At 38.4% G+C, this 23,802-nt stretch overlaps 2 protein-coding genes across 14 annotated transcripts in view; both read right to left on the bottom strand.

Annotated features, from left to right (window-relative positions):
* Positions 1–10,831, bottom strand: part of MARCHF8 (membrane associated ring-CH-type finger 8) — a 123,659-nt gene extending 112,828 nt beyond the window's left edge. For 3 of the 9 annotated variants that reach the window (XM_053207428.1, XM_027062555.2, XM_027062559.2), the window contains exon 1: positions 10,161–10,287. The gene's annotated coding sequence lies outside the window, so the exon portion shown is untranslated. The other 6 variants (XM_027062557.2, XM_053207426.1, XM_015087880.3 and 3 more) reach the window with 4 other exon arrangements.
* Positions 10,832–18,339: 7,508 nt separating this feature from the next.
* The window catches only part of ZFAND4 (zinc finger AN1-type containing 4), an 88,641-nt gene continuing 83,178 nt past the window's right edge, over positions 18,340–23,802 (bottom strand). For 4 of the 5 annotated variants that reach the window (XM_027062552.2, XM_015087897.3, XM_015087906.3 and 1 more), the window contains 2 exons: positions 20,267–20,384; positions 18,340–19,278 (listed from right to left, as the gene is read on the bottom strand). In XM_027062552.2, the coding sequence (XP_026918353.1) occupies positions 19,143–19,278; positions 20,267–20,384 (254 nt within the window). In that variant the 3' untranslated portion in view covers positions 18,340–19,142. Of the gene's footprint in view, positions 19,279–20,262; positions 20,385–23,802 lie in introns of all 5 variants that reach the window. The other variant, XM_015087914.3, reaches the window with a different exon arrangement.

Genomic DNA, 23,802 nt, shown 5'->3' with positions numbered 1-23,802 from the left:
GAAGTGTAGGCTGAAATAAAAATTGGGGTAACAACCGCCACTATACAATTTAAATCTCATTGACCAGACGATTCCACTTTTAGGACTCTACACCACACTAATACTTCCCATGAATGTTCAAAGACATACATACAAAAACAGTCACTTCAACACTGTTATAAAAGAGAAAAATCAGGGGCGTCTAGGTGGCTCAATCAGTTAGGCTTCTGACTCCTGATTTCAGCTCAGGCCATGGTCTCACGGTGTGTGAGACTGAGCCCCTTGTAGGGCTCTGCACTGACAGCACAGCCTGCTTGGGATTCTCTCTCCCTCTCTCTCTGCCCCTCCCCATTCATATGTGTGTGTGCGCGTGCGCGTGCTCTCTCTCTCTCTCTCTCTCTCAAAATAAATACAAAACATTTTTAAACAATATTTTTTAAAAATTTTTAAAAAGAAAAATCAGAACACACTAAATATCCACTAATAGAGAAAGAGTTGAATGAATTATGAATATATGTGCCCAACTTGATTTCAGCCTTGTAAGATCCAGAGCAGGTAACCCAGGGAAGCCTACCACACTTCTCATCTACAGAACTACAAGATAATAAATTTGTGTTGTTTAAGATTCTAAGTTTGTGGTAATTTCTTACACAGCAATAGAAAACAAGTACTTCTACAAAAGTTAAAGAAATGCATTAGTCCACTAATTAAAATCTATACCTCCAACTATACAGAGAAAGTCCTGCCTTTGTGCACCAAAAGACATGCACACAATGTTCACATAACCAGGGCACCTGGCTGGCTCAGTCCGAAGAGCATGTGACTCTTGATCTCGGGGTTGTGAGTTCAAGCCCCACATTGGGTGTAGAGATTATTAAAATAAATAAACTTAAAAAAACATTCGCATAAACACTGCTCATTACAGAAAAAAAATGACAACCCATTCACCAAGAATACAAAGATCAAATTATGGAATATTCATATAATGTAATGCAATACATTAATGACATCAGTGAACTACAGCCACATACCGAAATATGGGTGAGTCTCAAGTCTCACTATGTGGGATGAAAAAGCAAGTGATGAAAGTGTACACACAGTATGATTCTAGTTATTACATTCAACGGTACCAAGACGGAAACAACACAGCACAGAAATGCAAATGTGATTAAAACTATTAAAAAAATGAAACAATAAAAACAAGTTCAGGGTAGCAGTTATGTCTGTGGGGAGGTAAAAAGATAGGATGAGAAGGGGACCAGGGGGCACCAAAGATAATGTAAGATTTTGTTCCTAACTGGTGGTGATTACAAACTAATAGTATTTAAGTTTTAAACATGTTTCATAATTATTATAATGCTTATTCAATATTTAAAAGATGAAAACATCTAAGAATAGAAATTCCAGATAACCAAAACACAATTTTTTTTGCTTTTGTCAAAACATGTTCATTGAAAAAAAATTATTCAAATATAAGAAAGTCCAATCATATTTTCAATATCTCTTAAAATCCCACCACGTAGACATAATCAGTAACAATTTGCTGAACATCCTTCTAGACACTTCTTATGCATGTGTGTACACAGACATTTAAAAATTATACATAAAATTACTGTATACAACACATAAATGCTTATTCTATAAATGCTCTTTACACCCTTGCTTTTTTAAGTCAACTGTATTGAGCCACAACTTACCTAAAATACACCAGTTTTAAATGTAATGCTAGAAAAGTTTTGACGAATTTAGTGTAACCACAAACCACTTAAAATTCAGAGAGAATATTTCTATCACTGCAAAAAAATCCCCTTTCTCCTCTGCAGTCAGTTCTTCCCACTCTGACCCAAGGCAATTACTAATCTCCTTTATTATACATTAATTTTGCTGGCTCTAAGATGAATGAAATTCTCCAGTATGTACTCTTTCGTGCCTGGCTTCTTTTGCTCAGCAAAATGTTTTCCAATTTCATGCCGTGATATTATCAGTATTTCCATTCTTACTGTGGAATAGTGTTCCACTGTCTAATGGTTGACAGACATTTGGAATAATTTCCAGCTTTGATCTCTAAACATTGTCATTACACCATTTGTGACATAACCTTTTATTTTATAACCGGGGGTGGAATTCCGGGTTATCCCACAAGTGTATGTTTAAGTTAACAGGAAACTGTGACACTGTCTTCCAAAGTGCCTATATCACGATACACTCCTAACAATTTATGTAAGTTCCCGTTCTTCACCAAGCCTTGATATCATCAATGTCTTCAATTTTAAGCATTATTGTAGGCAAAGAGTTGTTTATAATTTTGATTTGCACCTCCCTAAATATACTGAGAATTTTAAAACGTGCCTATTGTAAATTCAAATATCGGCCTTTGTGAAGTGTCTGTCCAAATCTTTTATCAATTTTATAATTTGAGTTGTCTGCTTTCTTATTAATGATTCGTAGAGGTTCTTTATACACACTGGATAATTTGTTGGACATATGAATTGCAAATATTTGCTCCCATTCTGTAGCAGATCTTGTATTTTTCCTAGCAGTGTCTTTTAAAGTGAAGAAGCTTTTAATTTTTCTTAAGTCTAATTTAACATTCAAAAATTTTTATCATGAATGCTTTTCGTATCATTCATATGACTGAAGGCTTTCTTCATCAGACTAGGACCACAACATGAATGTCCTTACCACTTCTATCATAATGTTGGATTTGAGATTCTAGACAATGTAATGAGCCAAAGAAAGAAATTAAGGAAAAAAAGAAGGCAAGCAGGCAGGGAGAAAGAAATAGTTGTAGAAAGAAAAGTTGTAGAAAGAAAAGTTGTAGAAAATTCTTTAAAAAGTAACCAAAAGACTACTAGAAGTAGTAAGTGAATTTAGAAAGTCTACCAGATATAAAGGTAATATACAAAACCAACTGTATTTCTACATATTGGCAATAAACAAGTGGAAAATAATTTTAATCTCATTTATAATATCAAAAACAAAATATTAAGATAAAAATTTGACAAAATATGTATAGGACATGTACACTACAAAACTAAAAATAATCCTTTGAAACAGATCTTTGAAAATAAAAGACAAAGGTAAAGGATTTATACTAACTAATTTCAAACCACACAGCCACAGTAAGAAAAGCAGTACAGTATTGACATAAGGACAGATCTACAAATCAACAGAAGAATGAGTCCAAAAGTATATTCACACATATACCATCAGTTGATTTCCAACAAAAAATGGCAAGATAATTCAATGGGCAAAGGCTGGAGAAAGGACAAGAAATTCAATAGGGAAAGGATAATCTTTTCAATAAATGATACTAAAACAGCTGTGAATTCATAAAGAAAAGTAATAAACCTAGACCCCTATCTCATACCACATACCCTTTAACCCCTAAAAATAGATCATAGACCTACTATAAGAGCTAAAACTATAAAACTTTTGAGGGAAAAATTCTGTGGTCTGTTTTCTTCATATAATATTTCAGATCTACTTGTATATTAATAAATATACATCTTTTATATTTTTTAAAAAAAGTAAGAAAAATAAAGAGCAGCGAATCCTTAAAAATTTTTTATACATGTAATTATTTTTAAAAATCAAATTTCAGGGGTGTCTGGGTGGATCAGTTGGTTAAGGGTCCAACTCTTGGTTTCAGCTCAGGTCATGATCTCACAGTTTGTGAGTTTGAGCCCCATATCAGGCTTGGTGCTTACAGTGCAGAGACTGTTTGAGATTCTCTCTCTCTCTTTCTCCCTCTCTCTGCCCCTGCACTGCGCATGCTCTCTCTCTCTCTCGAAAAACAAATAAGTATAAATAAAATAAAATTAAAATAAAATAAAATAAAATAAAATAAAATAAAATAAAATAAAATTTCAAAACCCACTGTGAATTCCTTACCCATACAGTCAAACAATCTTTCTTCAACTGAAATTCAGAAATATTCAAAGGAAAAGAAAAAAAGTCTTCTTCAACCTCCTTTCATATGGTTTCAGTAAACTGAGGCTGCTTCTAGGGAACTCAAGTTTGCCTCAATAACTATTTTTTGAGTGCTTTTCTAAAGCCATAAATAATAAAAACAAATCTGCCTAAAATATATTAATACCATCCATAATTTTTATAAAATGGTTACCAGAAGATCATGACAATATGAGAAATACTCTGTACTGATATATGGTTTGGAAGTGCCCTGTCCTAGTTGATAAAGATTCTTAATTTATCACATAGGATTACAAAGTTTGGGAATTATAATAAAACAAGAAAACTATAATAAAACAAATTTAAACTATTCTAAGCATAAATTCCTCCCCCCCAATAATTTAGAGGATATCTCAAGAAATGTATTACCCTTGGGGCGCCTGGGTGGCTCAGTCGGTTAAGTGACTTCAGCTCAGGTCATGATTTTGCAGTCTGTGAGTTCAAGCCCTGCGTCGGGCTCTGTGCTGACAGCTCAGAACCTGGAGCCTGCTTCGGATTCTGTGTCTCCCTCTCTGTCTGCCCCTCCCCTGCTTGCTCTCTATCTCTCTCTCTCTCTCAAAAATAATAAACATTAAAAAAAATTTTTTTAAAGAAATGTACTAATTACTGTCACAAGTTGTGGTTAACAAAATGATGATAAAAAAGAGTCCATTATGGTTTATTAATTTAACCATCACAGCTTTCCACAACACCAAAATGAAAGGCAACACATAATGCAAAATCACTGCCCACGTATTATTTATTGTGCACAAAACCAAGTACCCCAAAACTCATTTAAAACAATAAACATTTACTATCTAACAATTAGTATGGGTCAGGAATTTAGACAGCTTAGCTCATGGTTTGCGTGAGGCTGCAGTCAAAACTGCTGGGTAGCGGAGCAACTTCTTACTAGACATGTCTGGAGGCAAGGGAAACAAAAGCAAAAATGAACTATTGGGACTTCATCAAGATAAAAAGCTTCTGCACAGCGAAGGAAACAATCAACAAAACGAAAACAAAACAAAACAAAAGGGCAACCTACAGAATGGGAGAAGATATTTGCAAATGCCATATCAGATAAAGGGTTAGTAACCAAAATCTATAAAGAACTTACCAAACTTAACACCCAAAAAATAGATAATCCAGTTAAGAAAGGGGCAGAAGACATAAACAGACATTTCTCCAAAGACATACATATGACTAACAGACATATGAAAAAATGTTTAACATCGTCATCAGGAAAATACAAATCAAAACCACAATGAGATACTATCTCACACCTGTCAGAATGGCTAAAATTAACAACTCAGCAAACAACAGATGTTGGCAAAGATGCGGAGAAAGGGGAACCCTCTTGCACTGTTGGTAGGAATGCAAACTGATGTAGCTACTCTGGAAGTCTGGAGGTTCCTCAGAAAGTTACCACCTAGCAATTGCACTACCAGGTATTTATCCAAAGGATATAAACATACTGATTTGAAGAGGCATATGCACCCCAATGTTTATAGCAGCACTATCAACAATACCCAAATTATGGAAAGAGCCCAAATGTCCATCAATTGATAATGGATAAAGAAGGTGCGGTATATATACAATATTACTCAGCCATCAAAAAGAATGAGATCTTGCCATTTGCAATGAGATGGGATGGAACTAGAGTGTATTATGCTAAGTGAAAGAAGTCAGAGAAAGACAAATGCCATATTATTTCACTCATATGTAGAATTTAAGAAACAAAAGAGATGACCACAAGGAAAGGGAAGGAAAAACAAAATAAAACAAAAATAGAGAGGGAGGCAAACCATAAGAGACTCTTAACTATAGAGAACTGAGGGTTGCTTGAGGGGTTGTGGGTGGGAGTATGCGCTAAATGAGTGATGGGCATTAAGGAGGGCACTTGTTGGGATGAGCACTGGGGATGATTCGTAGGGGATGAATCACTAAATTCTACTCCTGAAACCAATACTACACTATATGTTAACTTGAATTTAAAGAAAATCTTGGAAAGAAAAAAAAATGTTGGCCAGGCTATAGGATCATCTGAAGGCTTGGCTCTATATAAAAGGAAGGAAGGAGGAATTTGCTTCTAAGTTCATGTGGCTGTGGCCAAGCCTTGATCCTTTATTGCATGGGCCTCTCCTTAGGGCTGTTCACAACATGGCAACCTTTTTTGTGTTTTATTTCAGTATCTTTCTTTCCACCAATGACTTTTTTAGGTGTACAATTCAATGGCTTTTAGCATACTCACAGAATTGTGCAACCACCACCACAATCAATTTTAGGACATTGATCATCATAAAAGAAATCCATTATGCAGCAAATCTTCCCTCTTCCCCCACCCCAAATGCCCAGATCTGGGCAATCACCAATCTATTTTCTGACTCTATAGATTTGTATATTCTGGACATTTCATATAAACATAGCCATAAAATAACGTGGCCTTTTGTGACTCGCTTTTATTATTTAGCATAATGTCTTCAAAGTTTATGTATGTTGTAGCATGAATCTGTACTTCGTTCCTTTTAATGGTTGAGTAACATTCCACTGTATGTATAAACCACAATTTATCCATTTATCAACTAGTATACATTTAAGTTACTTTTATTTTTGGCTACTATGCATACTGATACTGTAAACATTTGCATACAAGTTTTGGTGTGAATATATATTCTCATTTTTCTTTGAGTATAAACCTAGGAGTGGGGTTGCTATGTCATTTGCTATCCCTGTGTTCAGCTGTTTAAGGAACTACTAGACTGTTTCCCAACGGAGCTACATCCCTTTCCATTCCCAATAACAGAGTATGAAGATTTCAGTCTCTCCACAATCTCTACAACACCTGTTATTACCTGTCTTTTAGATTATAGTCATCCCAGTGGGTACAACACAGTAATTTACTGTGATATTGATTTGCATTTCCCTGGTGGCTAATGAGATCAAGCTATTTTTCGGGTGCTTATTGGTCATTTGTATGCCTTGTCGGATGAAATGTCTATTCAAATCCTTTGTTTTTAAATTGAGTTCTTCTTTTATTGTTGAGGTGTAAGACTTCCTTACACACTCCCATTAGAAATTTATTATTAGATATATGATTTGCTCATAGTAAACACTAGAGAGCGTGTGGATAGGGTATCAGTAAGAACTCTCATACAATGAGGGTAGGAAAGTAAAACAGCACAACTACAAGGGAAAGTAATTTGGCAATACTTGGAAAATTACAGAGGCCCATACCCTACAAGCAACAATCCCAATCATAGGTGTTTACCTCAGCAAAACGCTTACACTTGGTAAAAACTAGCATGGGTGGAAACTTGGGGGAAAAAACATGAATGAAACATAGAAACCTAAGTGGAAAAGACGCAGAAAAAAATCCACATACTACAATGCCATTTATATATAAAGTTCAAAAACATTCAAAAGTAAACGTTCTGGGGGGTGTATACACATAAAATAAGTTTATGAAGAAAAGCAAAGAAATGGTAGAATTCAGTCCGGTGGTTACTTCCAAAGGGATGGAAGGGGAGGTGTCTAATCAGGAAAAGGCACACAGTTTCAATGGTATTGATAATATTCCATTTTTTGAGCTTTGTATATGCAAATTACTTATTTCTGTATTGTGAAGTATTTCATAAACATTTTTTTCAGAGAGCTACACTAATATCTGAATATCTCTCTAATATAGACACACACTGAAGAAGTTTTATCCCAATGTACTTCATGCAGATGAGGAGTATCGTAGTGAACCAAAAACTACATATAAACAAGATCATCAATTATTTTTAATCCAATGAAGTGTATGCTTTGTAGAACAGAAAAGATGGATTCTCTGCCTTTTCCTGCTTCTCCCTACCTTTCTGTCAGCCTGTCTTCCTGATCCCACCTTTACCACAGCAATCTGGATTAAATACCATCTCCTCTGGGAGGTTCTGCCATTCAATCCATCAGCCTTATGCGTGCACATCCTCCTCTCAATTTCCATAGTATTTGTATCACTTCAAGGCCCTCATCACATTATCCCTGGAAGGCATGTGATTTAGCTCCTCTGTCAAAGATAAGTACCTGAAGATTCAGAACACTGATTACGTCAGTCTGCTCATAGAAGGCACTCAGTTTTTTGTTGACTATTGAACGAACGAATGAATGAATCTGAAAATTCAGGAATTTCAGGATGAGGTGAGTAAAGATCTGGCCTAGTCTTCTTTAAAATTCTCAAAAACTGAGGAATTAAATAATTATACTCCTTGAAAAAGAATTTCAACATTGAAACTCTTCAAAATATAGCAAAGATAAGATTAACAATGGTCGGTTAAAATATAAAATGTTTATAGTGCATATACTGATTAACATTCCATAATCACAGGGGGCCAAATCAGAGGCGTAAGAACTTCCTGAACAGTCCACTGCCTTAGAACACGTCTTGAAGTCAATCATGTAACTGGAGAACAGGTAGAGTTCTATCTTTTATAGAAAAAAAAAATAGTGCATGCTATTTCATGACCTAATTTGTTACTTTTAGAAATTTTGACAACTTTTATTTATTTTTTTGCTTTCAGATATTTAAATTGTTTCCTACAAAAAGTATAAACCTAGACATTATGTGCTTACGGCAGAAAAGGGACGTACACGGGGGGGGGGGGGGGGGGGGATGGAGACCACAAGTGAAACAGCTGTTTCTCAAAAACTAGGCGCTACTGCTGGATAACAAATAGGGAGTCTTAACTGGTTGAATCAATTCATTTCTGTCTATGCATCTATAATTCCTTCCTGGAGCTAAGTTAAAGAAGACAAAAAATGTTGGAAGGAGGGCTGCCGCCAGATTTAGCAAATAAAAATGCAGTAAGCCCAGTTAAACTTGAACTTCAAATAAACAATGCTTTTTTTTTTAGTAACGCATGCCTTATGAAATATTTATACTAAAAACTTATTCATTGTTAATCTGAAATTAAAATTTAAACTAGGTTAGCTGTATTTCATCTGGCAACCCTAATTGAAGCCAAAAAAAATGGAGCAGTAATCAATCCAATTTCCTCACTTTGTGGTAGAAACTGAGCCCCGATGGAAAGAAGTAACCTACCTAGACCTACACCAAAGATCAAGGAAGTAGGTCTACTTTGAAAAGAGAAAACATATTCTGCTAGGTCACCATGGGTTCCATTCATAGTCCATTCGACCTCCAATCTTGCTCACTTCACAGAAGCACCAAGTGGACAACTTGTAAAAGTTTATGGTTTTCCTCTTTCAATATAAAACTTCAAGTTTCAGTAAATCTCTCATCAATCCCAGTCCTTGAAAACAACAATCCAAAAAAGTAAGCATTTCTCTTAAACAAAATCATCCTTATAATTTTTGGTCTACCGACCACCCCTTCATATTCTGTTTATATGTTCACGCACCATATGAAACATGACCTCCTTTTCTCCTAAACTCAGTTCTCTCAAAATCCAAAATTCTCTTGCTCCAGGGTTTCAAAATTTGTAATACATTCATATCATTCCATAACTCTACGATTTTAAGTCATGTACCCTCTCAACTTTTGTATTTTTCAGAGGTAATGTCCTAATCCATTCAGTTGGGTCTAAAAAAAAAAAAGTCTTGGCAAAAAAAAAAAAAAAGCCTTCCGCTCCCATTCTACACCTGAGCAACAACGAGCAATGCGCATAAGGTCTCACTATTATAAACATACACTTACTTGCCTTGGGCCTGGAATGCAAGAAAAGATGGAAAGGGAAACGTCCATTGGAAATTTGGGGGGGCCTTTCCCAAATCTATATGAGGAATATACTAATTGTCTCTCTAATTGCATGACATACAGTCGAACAAAATCGAAGGAAAAATAATAGAAAACTTCACATAAGCAAAAGATCCATCCAGAGCCTACCAAATTAACACTCAAAACATTTCCCCAACAGTATACCAATACTTCTCAACCTGTGATCCCTGGGGGCCCTTAGAGGTGGTGCAGTGGAACAGGAAGACAGCGAAGCAGAAAAAAGGTTTCGTTTTTATCTTTTTTTTTTTTTTAACTAACTGGGCTTCCAGAAGAGGTTGAAAAAAGGGTTCGTTGCATCAAAAACGCCTGAAAAAAAACGCAGTAACATAAACCATTACGACTTTGTCTAGTAAGTTTTCTATTAAAAACTTCACCCAGGTGAGTAAGAATCCAAATCGTGTCAGGTGGAAAATTTAAAGACAAACAGGAACTTAGCAATTAAAAGACAAATATCTACCTAAGAGTTCCCTCTGGCAGCTTCCAAAGTATGCGGGTGTCTCGAGATCAGAAGTGGCAGGTCCTCACAGATCATCTAGTCCAGACATTCATTACAGATGTGGAAACTCAGGCCAGGGCGAGGGCTGAGGCTGACTTGGCCAAGGTCTCCCAGCCCGCAAGGGCCAGGCCAGGCTTCAACTGGGACTCCACGCTGGCAGCCCGAGGTCCTCAGCGCCCCCACGGATCCTGCGGCCCTCGGTTCGGCGCGGCCCGGAGAGTAGCCTCGGGCAGCCTCGAGCAGCCGGGGCGGAAGGGCCCACAGCCCGGGGTCGCTGCCACTTTTCGGCCGGCTCCGCGCCGAGGCCGCGACCCAGAGCCGTGCAGAGCTCGGGCCTCGGCTGCCGCCCCTGCCCAACCCACCTGTCGCGGTCCGCACCGCCGGCAGCCACACCCCCTGCCGGGGTCCGGGGCTCGGCCGGCCTCGTCGGCGGCGGGCACCAGCGACTGCGCGCGGCGCAAGGTACGCCCGTCCCAAGGCCGCAAGGGTTACCTCAGGTGGGCGCTGAGCTCGCGGCTGGGCCGCCCCGCCTCGCCTGAAGCATGCCGGACACCAGGACACAGCAGGGCCGCAGCTCGGCCACCACCGGGCCTGTTTACACTCCTCTGCGGGAGGACGCCGCTGGCCCGTCACGTGACACGAGCGTCACGTGTCCGCCAAGGGGTGGAGTTGTGGAGGTGTTGCCCGGCAACGACGGCGCGCTAAGGGGTGGGCGGCAGCGGCGGTGGAGCGGATCTTCTGCGCTCTTCTGGTTTTATAGCGGTGTGGGGGCAAGACCCGGCGCGTCCTGCCCAGTCCGCACGCGGAAGAGGGAAGCCCCCCCACCACTCCGGCTTCGTCCCTTTGTGACCCCTGGGCGTGACCGCGTATATTATTAGTCCGTTGAAAGGAGAAGGGAATTCAGTCCGGTATTCTGATGTTGAAATTGAAGGGAAAAATGAAAATACTACCTTAGGTAACGGTAGCAAACGAATGCCCAGAAGAGCATAGGCAATAATAGTTTTGTTTACCCTAACGAACTCTTTGGTTTGCTTTCGCTCCCTAATCTGGAGTGAATGGCTATTCCACAGCGTATTCCACAGCGTACTCCATCCTCACCCCCATCAAACAAAGGGTGTGAGGAAGGCTTGTGGGACTTTCAACTTTTATTTTAAATTCTATTGTACTATAATTTTCATGAGGCTCAGACTTGGTATGTGTAAATACAAACATCTAAATAAGCATTTTATTCAGCATTCAGCTTTGTCCACATCAGACTTTCCTGATTATAGCGTTTACTTTGTCTTTAGTAACTATTTCTACCAAGTCGTTTTCCTACATCAGACTTTACATAAATAAAGTTTCAGCCACTGGCAATTTCTCCCAGAGTATTCACTATTAACTGCCTAAGAGACTAATAATTTGTACAATTTCTTCGTAAATTCATGAGTGACTTATTCGCAAATACCTTCAAATATTTCAGAATTGTTCTGTTGTCCAGGAGTGACCTATTGCATAATTAACTCCTCCATACAATCCTGATCACTTTGCATACCTGGCTAAGAGCAAATTGACAGGGTCAGAACAGTGGGCTCAAAATATCCTCCAGGTCAGTACAAGGTCAAGTATCCTCTTCTTTAACACACCTAGAATGCAAGAATACAAATAGTAGAAAATACAGTGATGAGTTTTTCTCCATACTCATCTTTTACTATGGAAAACAGGTTACAAGTCCAGTTGCCACAGCCTGCTTGACTTTTTCTGCTGCTTCTGGCAGCAAATGTTCTGTGAAGGCAGGATACTATCTTTCAGTGGTATACCTTATGCCTAGACCATGCTGGAGAAGCAAAAAAGTTGGTTACCCTATCAATGTGAATCTGTAGGAAGTGGCAAAGACCCTTCATAGACCCAGAGGGATCTGCAGTTAGGCAGAACTCATGGAAACAATGCTAGGATGAGTCCTGGCTCAGCCATACTATCTAGGCAATTTACTTAACCTTTCTGAACCTCTTCATCTACTTAAAAGATAGTATCTACTGAATCGTTATGAAGATGAAATGAAATAATGCTGGCACCTTTCTTTAAAGTGGCCAATACATACAGTGCTCAATAAATGTTAACCATATATGACCTTTGGCAACAGGGTAGTGATAGAGGAGGTCAGAGTCCTGAGGGAATGAGAAATGACAACTTGAACTTGTTCAGGTCCTGGGTCTGGATTCTCGCCACCTGGACTGGAGTTGATCATTGTCAGCAAGGAAACTAAGCACAACCAAAAAGAAATCTTTGCACTTAGAATGGACGGCTACCAATAAGGCAACTGTTCATGGGTACCAGGTACTCACCCCAAGGGGTGTACTGGCTTTATGACAGCAGGTTAATTCCATATCCTGTTTGTGGTGATGGGGATTCCTAGTATATACTACTGGGCTCTCTACTGCTCCAGCCCACATGGGGAAGGAAACTGCCTACCCTCTCTGAGAGTTTGTGGGAAAGAAAGAAGTCCCCACCAAATGGCTGAACATATCTAACCATTTCTAGTTTTTCAGTTAGGGTCTCCTGGCAAACAAAATACATTGGTAAGTAGGATAAGATATACTTTAATTATATACGACTCTGTAACAGCATATCATGCAACACAGTGGGTGTACTAGTGTTCTCACTAGAATGATGAATGTAAGGAATAACAGGGGATTTGCAAACATAGAAAGAGGTGAATAATAACCTGCTAAGGTGTTACAGAGCTATGATGTGGTAGAGCCAGTCTTGAATTCTGTTTCCTGATTCCAAGTGTAAATGCCTTTCCTTTTTATTAATAACCATAAAAATGTGGTTTCACTATATCTGTTTATTCTTTGATTTTGGCCTTCCTATGCTATGCTAAATGACAATTTTGCTTCACATAGTGTTTGGTATATTCCAAAGTAGGACCAATGAGATATTCAGATTGATTAGATGTGTACTAAGAGAACAGAGTGGAGGAACTCCAAGGTTTTTGGCCTGTGCAACCAAAAAAATCGAACTGTCATTTACTTAGATGGAGAAAGGTGTGAAAATGAATAAAGGGAAACCTCACTAAAATGGAGTTGGGAGACCAGAAGGGGGAGCTCTTGTGCCATACGACTCCTCATCAATTACTGGAAGAATAATCAATTACCCCAATAGAAGAAGGGATAACAAGAAAGAATCATCAGTTACAGGTCCCAGTAGGAAAAGATGAACAGTGCATCTCCTATGAGAAATTGACTAAGCCAGAAATTCAGCCAATGAGAAACCCTTGTCACCCTGAATTCTTTCTTTTCTCCAATGGATTTTTGTTCAAAACAACCCCTCCTAGCTTCCTCCTTCATCTCCATAAAATAATGTTCCTCTCCTTCGCTAGACTACCCTAAGATTTCTGCTGTATCTTGTTTGTCCTGAATTTCAATTCTCTGCTATTCCCAAATAAATTGATTTTTGCTGGTAAAATAACTGGCTTTTATTTTTAAAATCAACAAAGGATATGTGCAGACTTGGGAGGGGGGAGATCAAGAATTTTATTTTGGACATGCTAAATTTGGCATGCCCATTAGCCATCCAAATAGAGATGTACAGTTAGAAAATGCATAGAAGACACTGAAATTCTGGGGAGAGATACAGAGACATAAATTGATTGGTCAGTGGTATTTAAAGCCACAAAATTAAATGAGATCACACAGAGCAGTAACTTTATACCTTCTGACCTCAACCCAGGATACAAAATAGTTCCCATACTGACCAAATACATGTAGATAACTTAAAAAGTTTCAAGAAGCAAATTCACCTCCCAATGTATAATTCGCTATTTCTTTTCCACTTTATTCTGTTCCACTTTTTAAAAACTTCTCCCAACTCAATTGACTTTTTAACCAAGTAACAGTGTGGCCTTACAGTTTGAAAATCACTGAAAGTTGCTGACCTAGGACATTGATTGCATAACTGGAGGAAAAAGAAAAGATCCAAAGGCTGCTTGTGTAGCACTTCAGAGAAGGGAAGAGTAAGCAAAGGAAACATAGTAGGAGCAGCCAGAGATAAAAGGAGAAACAAAACAGAGGAGTCCTAAAGTCTAAGCGAAGACAATTTTTTAGGGAGAATGAAGTGCCTCAGCATGTTATTTCCTTTGCTGCTGAGAAGTTGAGTAAAATGAGAACTGACCTTTGGATTTGCCAGTGGAGAGATCTTTGAGAGCTTGAGAACGGAGCAATTAAGATAAAGTGGTTGGGATACAAGCCTTATTGCAGAGATCGTAACTGGTGACAGCAAGCAGATTTCTTTTTGCTGTAAAGACGAGCAGGGGAATGAAACATCAGCAAGCAAGAGATGTGGGGGTTAAAGTTTTGTTTAAATATTTATATGCTAATAGAAATGATCCAGTGATGAGAAAATATCAATGCAGGAGACAGTGACCACTGTAGGAAGGAAGTCCTCGAGTTGGCTGGTGGGGTCATCCATAGACAGGTGAGCAAGGGGAATGGAAAGGCACAGTACATTTGCTGTTAGATGCATATAGAATTTATTTTCCAATTGTTGCTAGTTTAATAAAACAAGAAGCTGAGAGTGAGGACAGGGAGAGGAGTGCTGGTGGTTTGAGGAGAGAAGGGGTAAAAACCATCCAGGAGAGTGCTGTATCCCAGCATCAGCCCAAGCTCCAGCCCCATGATTTCCCACATGGATGATCACTGTCTCCTGACTTCCATCTTTGGAAGACTTCCATCCAGTCTTTTCTCTACACAATCGTGAGAGTGAGAGAGTCCAATTACATAACCCCCCCAGTATTTTCCTAATTCAGAATAAAATCCAAAGTTCGTGCCTATCACATCCTCCATGACGTAGCCCCTTATTTCCTGTTGTCCCTCTCACTTGCTTTGCTCCAGCTGCCTAGCTTCCTTGCTATTTCTTGGTTTCCTCAGATACGGAACACTTTCTCCCATTTCCTCACTCCCTTTGCGACTTTACTTAAGTGTAACTTTCTCACAGTGGGTGTACAGAGGGTGCTTTTAGGCAACCAGCTTGAGCAATGGAAACCTGAGTAAGCCGAATACAAACAGGCCCATTAGGTGACCCACCTCAAAATATCCATAAGCCCTAGCTGACCAATGGGTTACTTACACCAGGACACATGTACCAAAAAAGGAAAATTCCATACATTTCGATACCTCCTCACCTTCCCCTTAACAGCCCCCCAGCACTGCCTTGTGGCAGTCTCGCTCTTACTGTCCTGCCCACCTCCCTTGCCATGTATTCAAAAAACTTCTATCTCCGTCGTTCTGCCTCTACTCAATAGGGTCATCCCACAGGATGTTTCTGACTACCCTTTCTAAAACAACAGTCCTATCTATGTCACCCTGTTGTGCTTGGTTTTTGTTCTTAGCACTTATTACCATCTGTGGCAGAGCCTTTACAGCTCATTAAATATCCATTCCCCACCACCATAACTCTGACAAATGGGTAAAGCCATAAGACCAATTCTAACCAATGGGCTAGGGGCAGAATATAATACACTTCTAGATAAAATCATTTAAAAGTCAATGTGAAACCTCTAGCTTCCCCCCCCCCTCCCCCCCAGCTGCAGCAATCTTAGAGAATCAGCCTGAATCTCCTCATCAGCTACCCTGGGAAGTTGCCTGACTCACAATTTTGCGTGGGTGAGGAATAAACTTTGTTGTGTTAAACCACAGAACTTTGGGGGTTAATTTGTTATCACAGCAATATATAGAATCTATTCTGGTCTGGATCAAGTTTCCATAAAATTTATGCGTTGAACTCCTAACCCCCAGTACCTCATATTGGGACTGTACTGGAGACAGTGTTAGAATAGGCAGTTAGGTTCTAACAGGATACCTGGAGGCCAGCAACAAGGAAGTCCTGACCAGCTATCAGGGAAAGTCAGAGGCCTGTCCTGGCAGCACTCCACAAGAAACCAGATCAAACCAGACAGACCCAAGATGGAGGATGCTGTGACAGGAAACCCATGACCAAATTAGAAAAAGTGAGAAACTCTGCTTCTCACCCAAAGTAACAATGATTCCGCCCCCTAGTTAAGAACTGTCAATAAAACAGAAACCCAACCCTCAGAGCACATAGCTCTCTACCTCGCCGGCTCTCATATCTCATCATACAGTTTCCGCTTTAACAAACTTTCCTGCTTCCATTACTCATCTGCTGTGCCGTGTGCCCGCAAGATAAGGTCATTAGGGTGGTCCTGATCCAGTAAGATTGGTGTCCACATAAGAAGAGACTAGAACACAGCTGTGCGTAGAGGGAAGACCATGTGATGTCACAGGGAGAAGGTGGCTGGCTATCTGCAAACCAAAGACATTCTCAGAAGAAACCGACCCTGCCAACTCCTGGATCTCTGACTTCTAGCCTCCAGAATTCTGAGAAAATTGTGTAAGCCACCCATTCTGTGGTACTTTGTTATGGTAGCACTAGTAAATGAATACAGCATCCTAACATACTGATACTCCATCTGGAATATTCTTATATTTATTTTTCCCCTAGAATGTAAGCATGCAATAAAAGCAGGGATGTTTAGTGGAGCACTGCATCTACAGCACTTAACAATTGTGCCTGACACCTAACAGATGCTCCAATGGACTTGCCATCTTGTGCAATTCCAAGTCAAAATGACACCGTGGCAGGTTCCATGAAGGAAAAGTATATGGTAGGATGAGGAAGGGTACTAGACAAGAATACATGAGGGAAGGCTTTCTTCCAAAAGTAGTGATGGAGTCAGCATCTGAAAAACCAGTAGTTATTAAGGAGAAACTGGCTGAGAAAACAAAAAGAAAGTCATTGTGGGCAAATTCCAGAAAGTTGGGAGAAAGAGTGCAATCTGAGGCTGGAGAAATTGATGGGGGCCAGATCACAGGGGCCTTACTAGGAAGAATGATTAAGAATTTGGGTCATTTTAATCTAAGAAAAGAAGAAGTTACTGATATATTTCAAGCATTGATATGCTAAATTTTTTGGTTTTCAAGCTCACTACAATTGAAGTGTAGAATATGGGGTCATATAAAGGACCACAGAACTAATTCAAGAAGTCTAGTTAGGCAGCAGTTACAATAGGTCAGGTGAAGCCTATGGTAATATGGACTAGGAGTCCATATTATGCAGAGGAGTAGGTGAATTTGAGATAAGTGATATAACTAAAAAGAATGGACTGGTATGGACTAAATGTATGTGTGTCCTCCAAATTCGTATGTTAAACCTTAACCCCCTGTATGGCTGTATCTGGATTAAGGAAATAGTTGAGATTAAGGGAAGTCATATGAGTGGGGCCCTGATCCCATAGGATTAGTGTTCTTAAAAGAAGAGACACCAGAGAGCTCCACGTGTCTGCACACCAAGGAAAGGCACACAATGAGAAGACACCCCTCCAAAAGCCAGGAAGAAGCAATCTTACCAGGAAACCACCCTGAGGAACCTTGATCTGGGACTTCCAGCCTCTAGAAACTGTGAGAAAATTAATTTCTGTTGTTAAAGCCACCCAGTCTAGCATACTTTGGTAGGGCAGTCTTAGCAGACTAGCATACTAATAAAAATTGGGAGTATGGAGGTAATGTCTAGTTCATTCAGCTTTGCATGGAGAAAGAAACCCTGTCGAGCACCCTAAATTAGCTTTCTGGAACCACTTCAGATCCCACTGGGCTTGGGCTAGAGTTGCAAAGTCTATCTGGGTTGCCTGCCAGCTGTTTACCAGGGTTCAGGATCAGATTCAACTAAGCTTCCATGAAGCAAGTGAACTCCCAAAAGCTTGAACAGTGTATTTGTTACATCTGGGGAGCAGGGCCCTTATACCTTAAATGAATACCTTTATTCTTAGAGTCACTTTTTCCAAGTAGAATAAATTATTGATTTAATAGTTTTATTTTAAAAAGTCTTAGGGCACCTGGGTAGCTCAGTTGGTTGAGTGTCCAACTTCGGCTCGGGTCATGATCTCACTGCTCATGAGTTCAAGCCCCGGGTCGGGCTCTGTGCTGATAGCTCAGAGCCTGGAGCCTGCTTCAGATTCTCTGTCTGCCTTGCTCTCTACCCCTCCCCTGCTCGTGCTCTCTCTTTCTCTCAAAGATAAACATAAAAAAAACATTTTTTTAAGTCTTTATAAAAGAAAAAAGTATTGTACATAATCAAATAATCAAACTCATAATGAAATTGAATATTTATTTGAATTTCTCCTGGTAATAGCACTCAACATATAAGAAAAACAAACCAAAATGTGAGATTTTGTTTTAAATATAGCCATTTTTCAAAAAGTGAAAAGGTGGATTCTATATTTAATGGCAACAAGTGAGACGCCTTCTATTGTAAAACTGCCATTCAAAAAAGTATATTTTAAGAAATATATAGTATGTTTAACATGATGTGTTTTATGAATGGATACATATCTGAATGTCAATCTGAATATGGAAGAAATATGTGTGTTAAAACTACACTGGGAAATGAAATGTTCTTTTTTATAAAAAGTAGTTTGAAATAAAAGGAACTTGTTAGTAAATTCAATAAATTTTCACATGGGATTAAAAAAAAAAATCTCCACCACCCACCCACCCCCCCCCCAAAAAAGTGGTGGATTTGAGTAGAGCCATTACGTGATGGCACATTTCTGTACACCGTGGAAGCTGGTTTACATAGTCAGTGATAACTTCCTAAAGTGCATCTTTTGAAGACTTGTCTAGTAAAATTGCAAAGTCAAATATAAAATACTTAACACAAGACATGCAGTAACAAAGTTAAGTCATTATAGTTTAAAGTTTTTAAAACTACTTTTAAAACGTTTGATTGACCAAAGAATAAAGATGTCAAATATAGTAGCATTCTTTCTCCAACAGTGAGCACCGTATGCTTTTTTCATTTGGCAAATCTTTTGGAGTCGAACAGATATAATGCAGTCTGAACAGTATTTCTTCTGTCACTGTAATACAATTCCCAGGCGCAGAGCAAGAGCTAGATTTTTGGAAGTTTGGGTGCGTTAACCACAGGATTTGCCTCCTGTAAGTATCTCCTCCCTGCACTCTTGTAATCATAGGTGCAGCCGTGAGTTTCTGCATAACGATGAGATGCACAGAAGTTGTTTCCACATCTAAAGCACAAAAAAGTTCATGTGAATAGTCACATTTTAGAGAGGCTCATCTCCTTGGGAGATGAGAGCTTGACTTCCAGTATCCAACAGGAGCCCTGTGGTTCTCTTTAGCAATTTTCAGCACTGACATTTCCCTTGCACTCATAAACCAGCACAAGTGCCCCCCAAAGAGAATTAACTGTCCATGAATATGAGAGTTTAAAATAAAGGATCTATTATGAAATGAAACAGGATATAGATTTTTATGAAATGGTAAAATTGTAAAAGATGATAGATATGTCTACCATTTCTCTTGTATCTAGTAAACCTGGGAGAACTGAATTTCTAAGAAATTCGGTCTCAAAAGAAAATTACGTAAAACCTAATCTAACTATGTCATAAAAGGATTTTTACAATGTTTTTCGCAACAAGATGAACTGTTTCTATCTGAACAGAATGCACTCTAAAAAGCAGCAGTTGTTTTTAATGCCTGGACTCAAACTAAGGGCAGACACCATCCCCAGAGTGATTGATTGATATTAATCAATGCTAATGAAAGAAATAATTATGAGAAAATTCATTACTTTTTGTGAATAGATTATTCCTCTGTTTTGAAATAAAACTGTACCATATAATCATTAAAATTAATAGTACATTTACTTTAAATTCAGTCCTTTTTTTGTTCAATTTAAAAAAGAACCTTGGAGGAAGGATTCTTCCAAGTTGCATTCAAACAAAAACCACGCATATCTATCATAAGACAAAGTACACTCTGCCACTGGTTTAAATCTCCCAACTTGGAGGGCAGGAGAGGATCTCATGATTTATAAACTCATGAGCTATCTACTTCGTCCTTACTTCAGCCACTTAGGAGCTCAAATAAGGGCTACCATCTGAACATCATCTTAATGATGTTACGAATAGCCAATTTAAAGAAGGTTTTATATTGTATCCCCAGGCTGGGTCACCACAAAAAAAGCATCTCAGCTTTTCCAGTCAGCCAACCTGCCTGCACTCGTAGCTAGTAGCCAGTCCAGTTTTCTTTCCACAGAGAAAACAATGCTTTGCTGCTTTCTTCTTTGTTTGAATTGGGGCTTTCACGGGTGGGAGGTGATGAGTACATTCTCCTGATTAATGAAAGGACACCTTGATTACTACAGGCAGAAAATGTTAAATGTGAAATAGTATTAAGCAAAACACAAAACACAACCCCATCACAACAAATTTCTTGGCCATAAAAAATTAATTTGTGCTATATTTATATCCAAAATTATCTACAAAATCTACAAGTAAGGATACAGTAGAACTGTTATATTTTTAAAGATGAGGTGGGTTTCTACTGACTGAGACTTACATTTTTAGGGCTTCTGTACACACCAGTATTTTTCTGATTATTTCTAAGGGCAATCAGTAATTGTAAAGTACACCAAACCTTGACAGAGAATTAAGAAAAAGTCTGGTTCAAAATCATTCTTATGAGGCCTCTGAGAAACCATGTATATGTAATACAAACACCCTATTCTTTTACGCCAAGAAGGAGCACCAGAGTATCAAGAAACTGGTCTTTTAGTCCTGATTACATCATTGAAATTACAGTTGTCAAACCACAGGCAAGTTATTTATTCTTTCAAAACTTCAATTTGTTCATTAAAAAAAATTTTTTTTAAATTTATTCATTTTTGAGAGACAGAGAGAGACAGAGCACAAGTGGGGAAGAGCAGAGAGACAAGGAGACACAGGATCCGAAGCAGGCTCCAGGCTCTAGAGTTGTCAGCACAGAGCCCGACGCGGGACTCAAACCCACAAACCATGAGATCATGACCTGAGATGAAATCGGATGCTTAACCAACTGAGCTACCTAGGAACCCCCATTTTTAAGATTACATAACGTGGTTTTCTCCCTTGTGTTTCTAAGTGTTTTAAGGTCAATTCAGTTCTCACATGTAAAAAGCATCCTGAAAATTTTAAATGTTGTAATTATATAAAATACCATATTATCAATAGTGACTAACATGGTGCACTGCTCAATTTCACAGTACTACCTTTCCAAAAAATAGTTACTGAATTTTGTACTACTGTAATGATTTTATGTTTAAAAAACAGCATATCTGTTATTACATAAGAATAATTAATTTCTTTAACTACTAGGTGAAATTCTCTTACAACTGAGCAAAATTCCAACAAACCTGACTCAAGCAGAGAGGCTCAAAGTCACCATCCACAGTTGTTATAATAACAGTACCAGCACATGGTGCTTGGTGGCACTAAAAGGCCAAGAAGCAAAAGGCAAACAAAGAAAACAGAACAAGGGGAAGGAATGAGAAGAAAAATGCTGGGTCTAGGTGGTACTGGTGCCTATTCTCCACTATTTAAAAAAGGTTTGAGAGACCTCGGCTTAATGTTTATATGGCAGCTAAAAGTCTTTGAAGATCCTTCAAGGGTTCAAAAAATCGGAATTACAATGAATTGGTGCTATGCCTTTTGCCACCCAAAAAGGATGCTGGATATACAAACCCAGTAACTAAGTCAGCTTTATTACCAGTCTGAAATACCTTCCCATTTCCTAGATCTTGCCCCAAATTGGAAACTAACTGAATGACTCCTAATGGTAGAAACAAAATTGAAAACAACTAAGTGAATGATTCCCAGTGGTGCCCTGGCACCAACTCAATTAGCACTTTCTTCTTCAAGTGCACTTAAGAGTTATCAAGACAAAGGTGATGGGGTACTTTCCACTTCTTAAAAAACGAAAATAAGCATTTGCACAGGTCACAGAGGAAAGGCATATAATACCAGATATCTTCTGGAAGCTCATCTGATTGTAATTATCTTCGAAATTCAGGTTTAGGATATTCTTCCTCAATGGAATAATCTAATGATAATTATTTAATTAGTTCAGTGTAGTCATATTTTCCTTTTTTCTTTCCTTGGAACTGCTTAACTCAATGTTTCCCAAACTTTTTTCATTCAAGAACTCTTTTTGAATGTGCAGAAACACAAGACACAGTACGAGTTGGCACAGACACACAACTGCAGTCTTCTCCTACAAGAATAGTTTCTATACATGCTTCTACCTACCGGAGAAAACCATTTATTAGTTACCTACTCCAAGTAAGGACCCATCACTAATATATAGGTTTGTTACTATTCTTCAGACTGGCATTCAGGGTTTGTAGGTCCAATATGATACCTTTCCAACTTTCCAGAGTTGTTTTCTGTCACTTACCACATCATACCCACTCTGAATGAAGCACTAGACCCATTCACAGGTGCAATTGCTTCTAAAAATGCTAAATGGGTGGTGTGCATTAAGGAGGGCACTTGTTGGGATGAGGACTGGGTGTTATACGTAAGTTTGAATCACTGGGTTCTACTCCAGAAACCAATACTACACTGTGTGTTAACTAACTTGAACTCAAATAAATAAATTTAAAAATAAATAAAATAAAATAAAATAAAATAAAATAAAATAAAATAAAATAAAATGCTCTATTCAACCTCTATTTCATTTCCAGGTGCAATCATATGTCTAAAATCATATGTCTAAAATTTGGTAATCATATGTCTAAAAATGATAACTGGAACTATGAGGATGGGTAAGATTTCCAAGGGAGACCCTATAGTAAAAAGCAAAGAAAACCAGTGGAAGAATTTAACAAATTAATTAAATAAAATGTATACCAAACCTCTCATGGACTCTTCAAGGACATTCAGAATGATACAGTTATTACTGAAAGGAAATGGCAGCAAGTTACATGGCCCTTTTGGGTAATCATTACTGCAGGCAGTAGTTGATGGCTTGACTTAAATGAAATTAACCAAAAGAATGTATACTTGGGGACAAGCAGAGGGCTGGTAAAACAAGTAAAGAAAAAGAAAATCAGGTTTAACAAAATGAAACAAAAACAAAACTCTACAGCAATATGATAGCCCAGAATAAAAGAAGAAGAAGAAGAAGAAGAAGAAGAAGAAGAAGAAGAAGAAGAAGAAAGAAATGAAACAGAGAGAAACAAAGGAAAAGAAACTATTTCAAGAAGGAGGCCCACAAGAATCAAACAAGGTGAGGATACAGAAGCATCCACTGGATTGAAATTGTGGATATCTTTGGTGACCACAGCATCAACTATTTCAGAGGAAGAGTGAGAAGAGAAATGAAAAAGCACAGAAGCTCAAATAAGAGTTAAAAGTAGATAAATTATAGTGTGTGGTATTAGCATAAAGACAGGCAATAAAGAACCCAGAAATAAACCCTCACATATGGGATGAAATGATTTTTGACAAGGATACCCAAGACAATGGGGAAAGGACAGTCTTTTTAACGAATGGCACTGGGAAAACTGGATATACACATAACGAATGGCACTGGGAAAACTGGATATATACATGAAAAAGAATAAAGTTGGACCCTTATATTACACCATATATACAAAAATATATACATTAAAAAATTAATTCAAAATGTATCAAAGACCTACCTGGAAGACATACATAAAACTCTTAGAGTAAAATATAGGAGGAAAACTTCATGAAATTGGACTTGGCGAT

Source organism: Acinonyx jubatus, chromosome D2 (assembly GCF_027475565.1).
Source record: "Acinonyx jubatus isolate Ajub_Pintada_27869175 chromosome D2, VMU_Ajub_asm_v1.0, whole genome shotgun sequence".
NCBI lineage: Eukaryota > Metazoa > Chordata > Mammalia > Carnivora > Felidae > Acinonyx > Acinonyx jubatus.
This window is presented reverse-complemented; position numbering and strand designations above follow the sequence as displayed.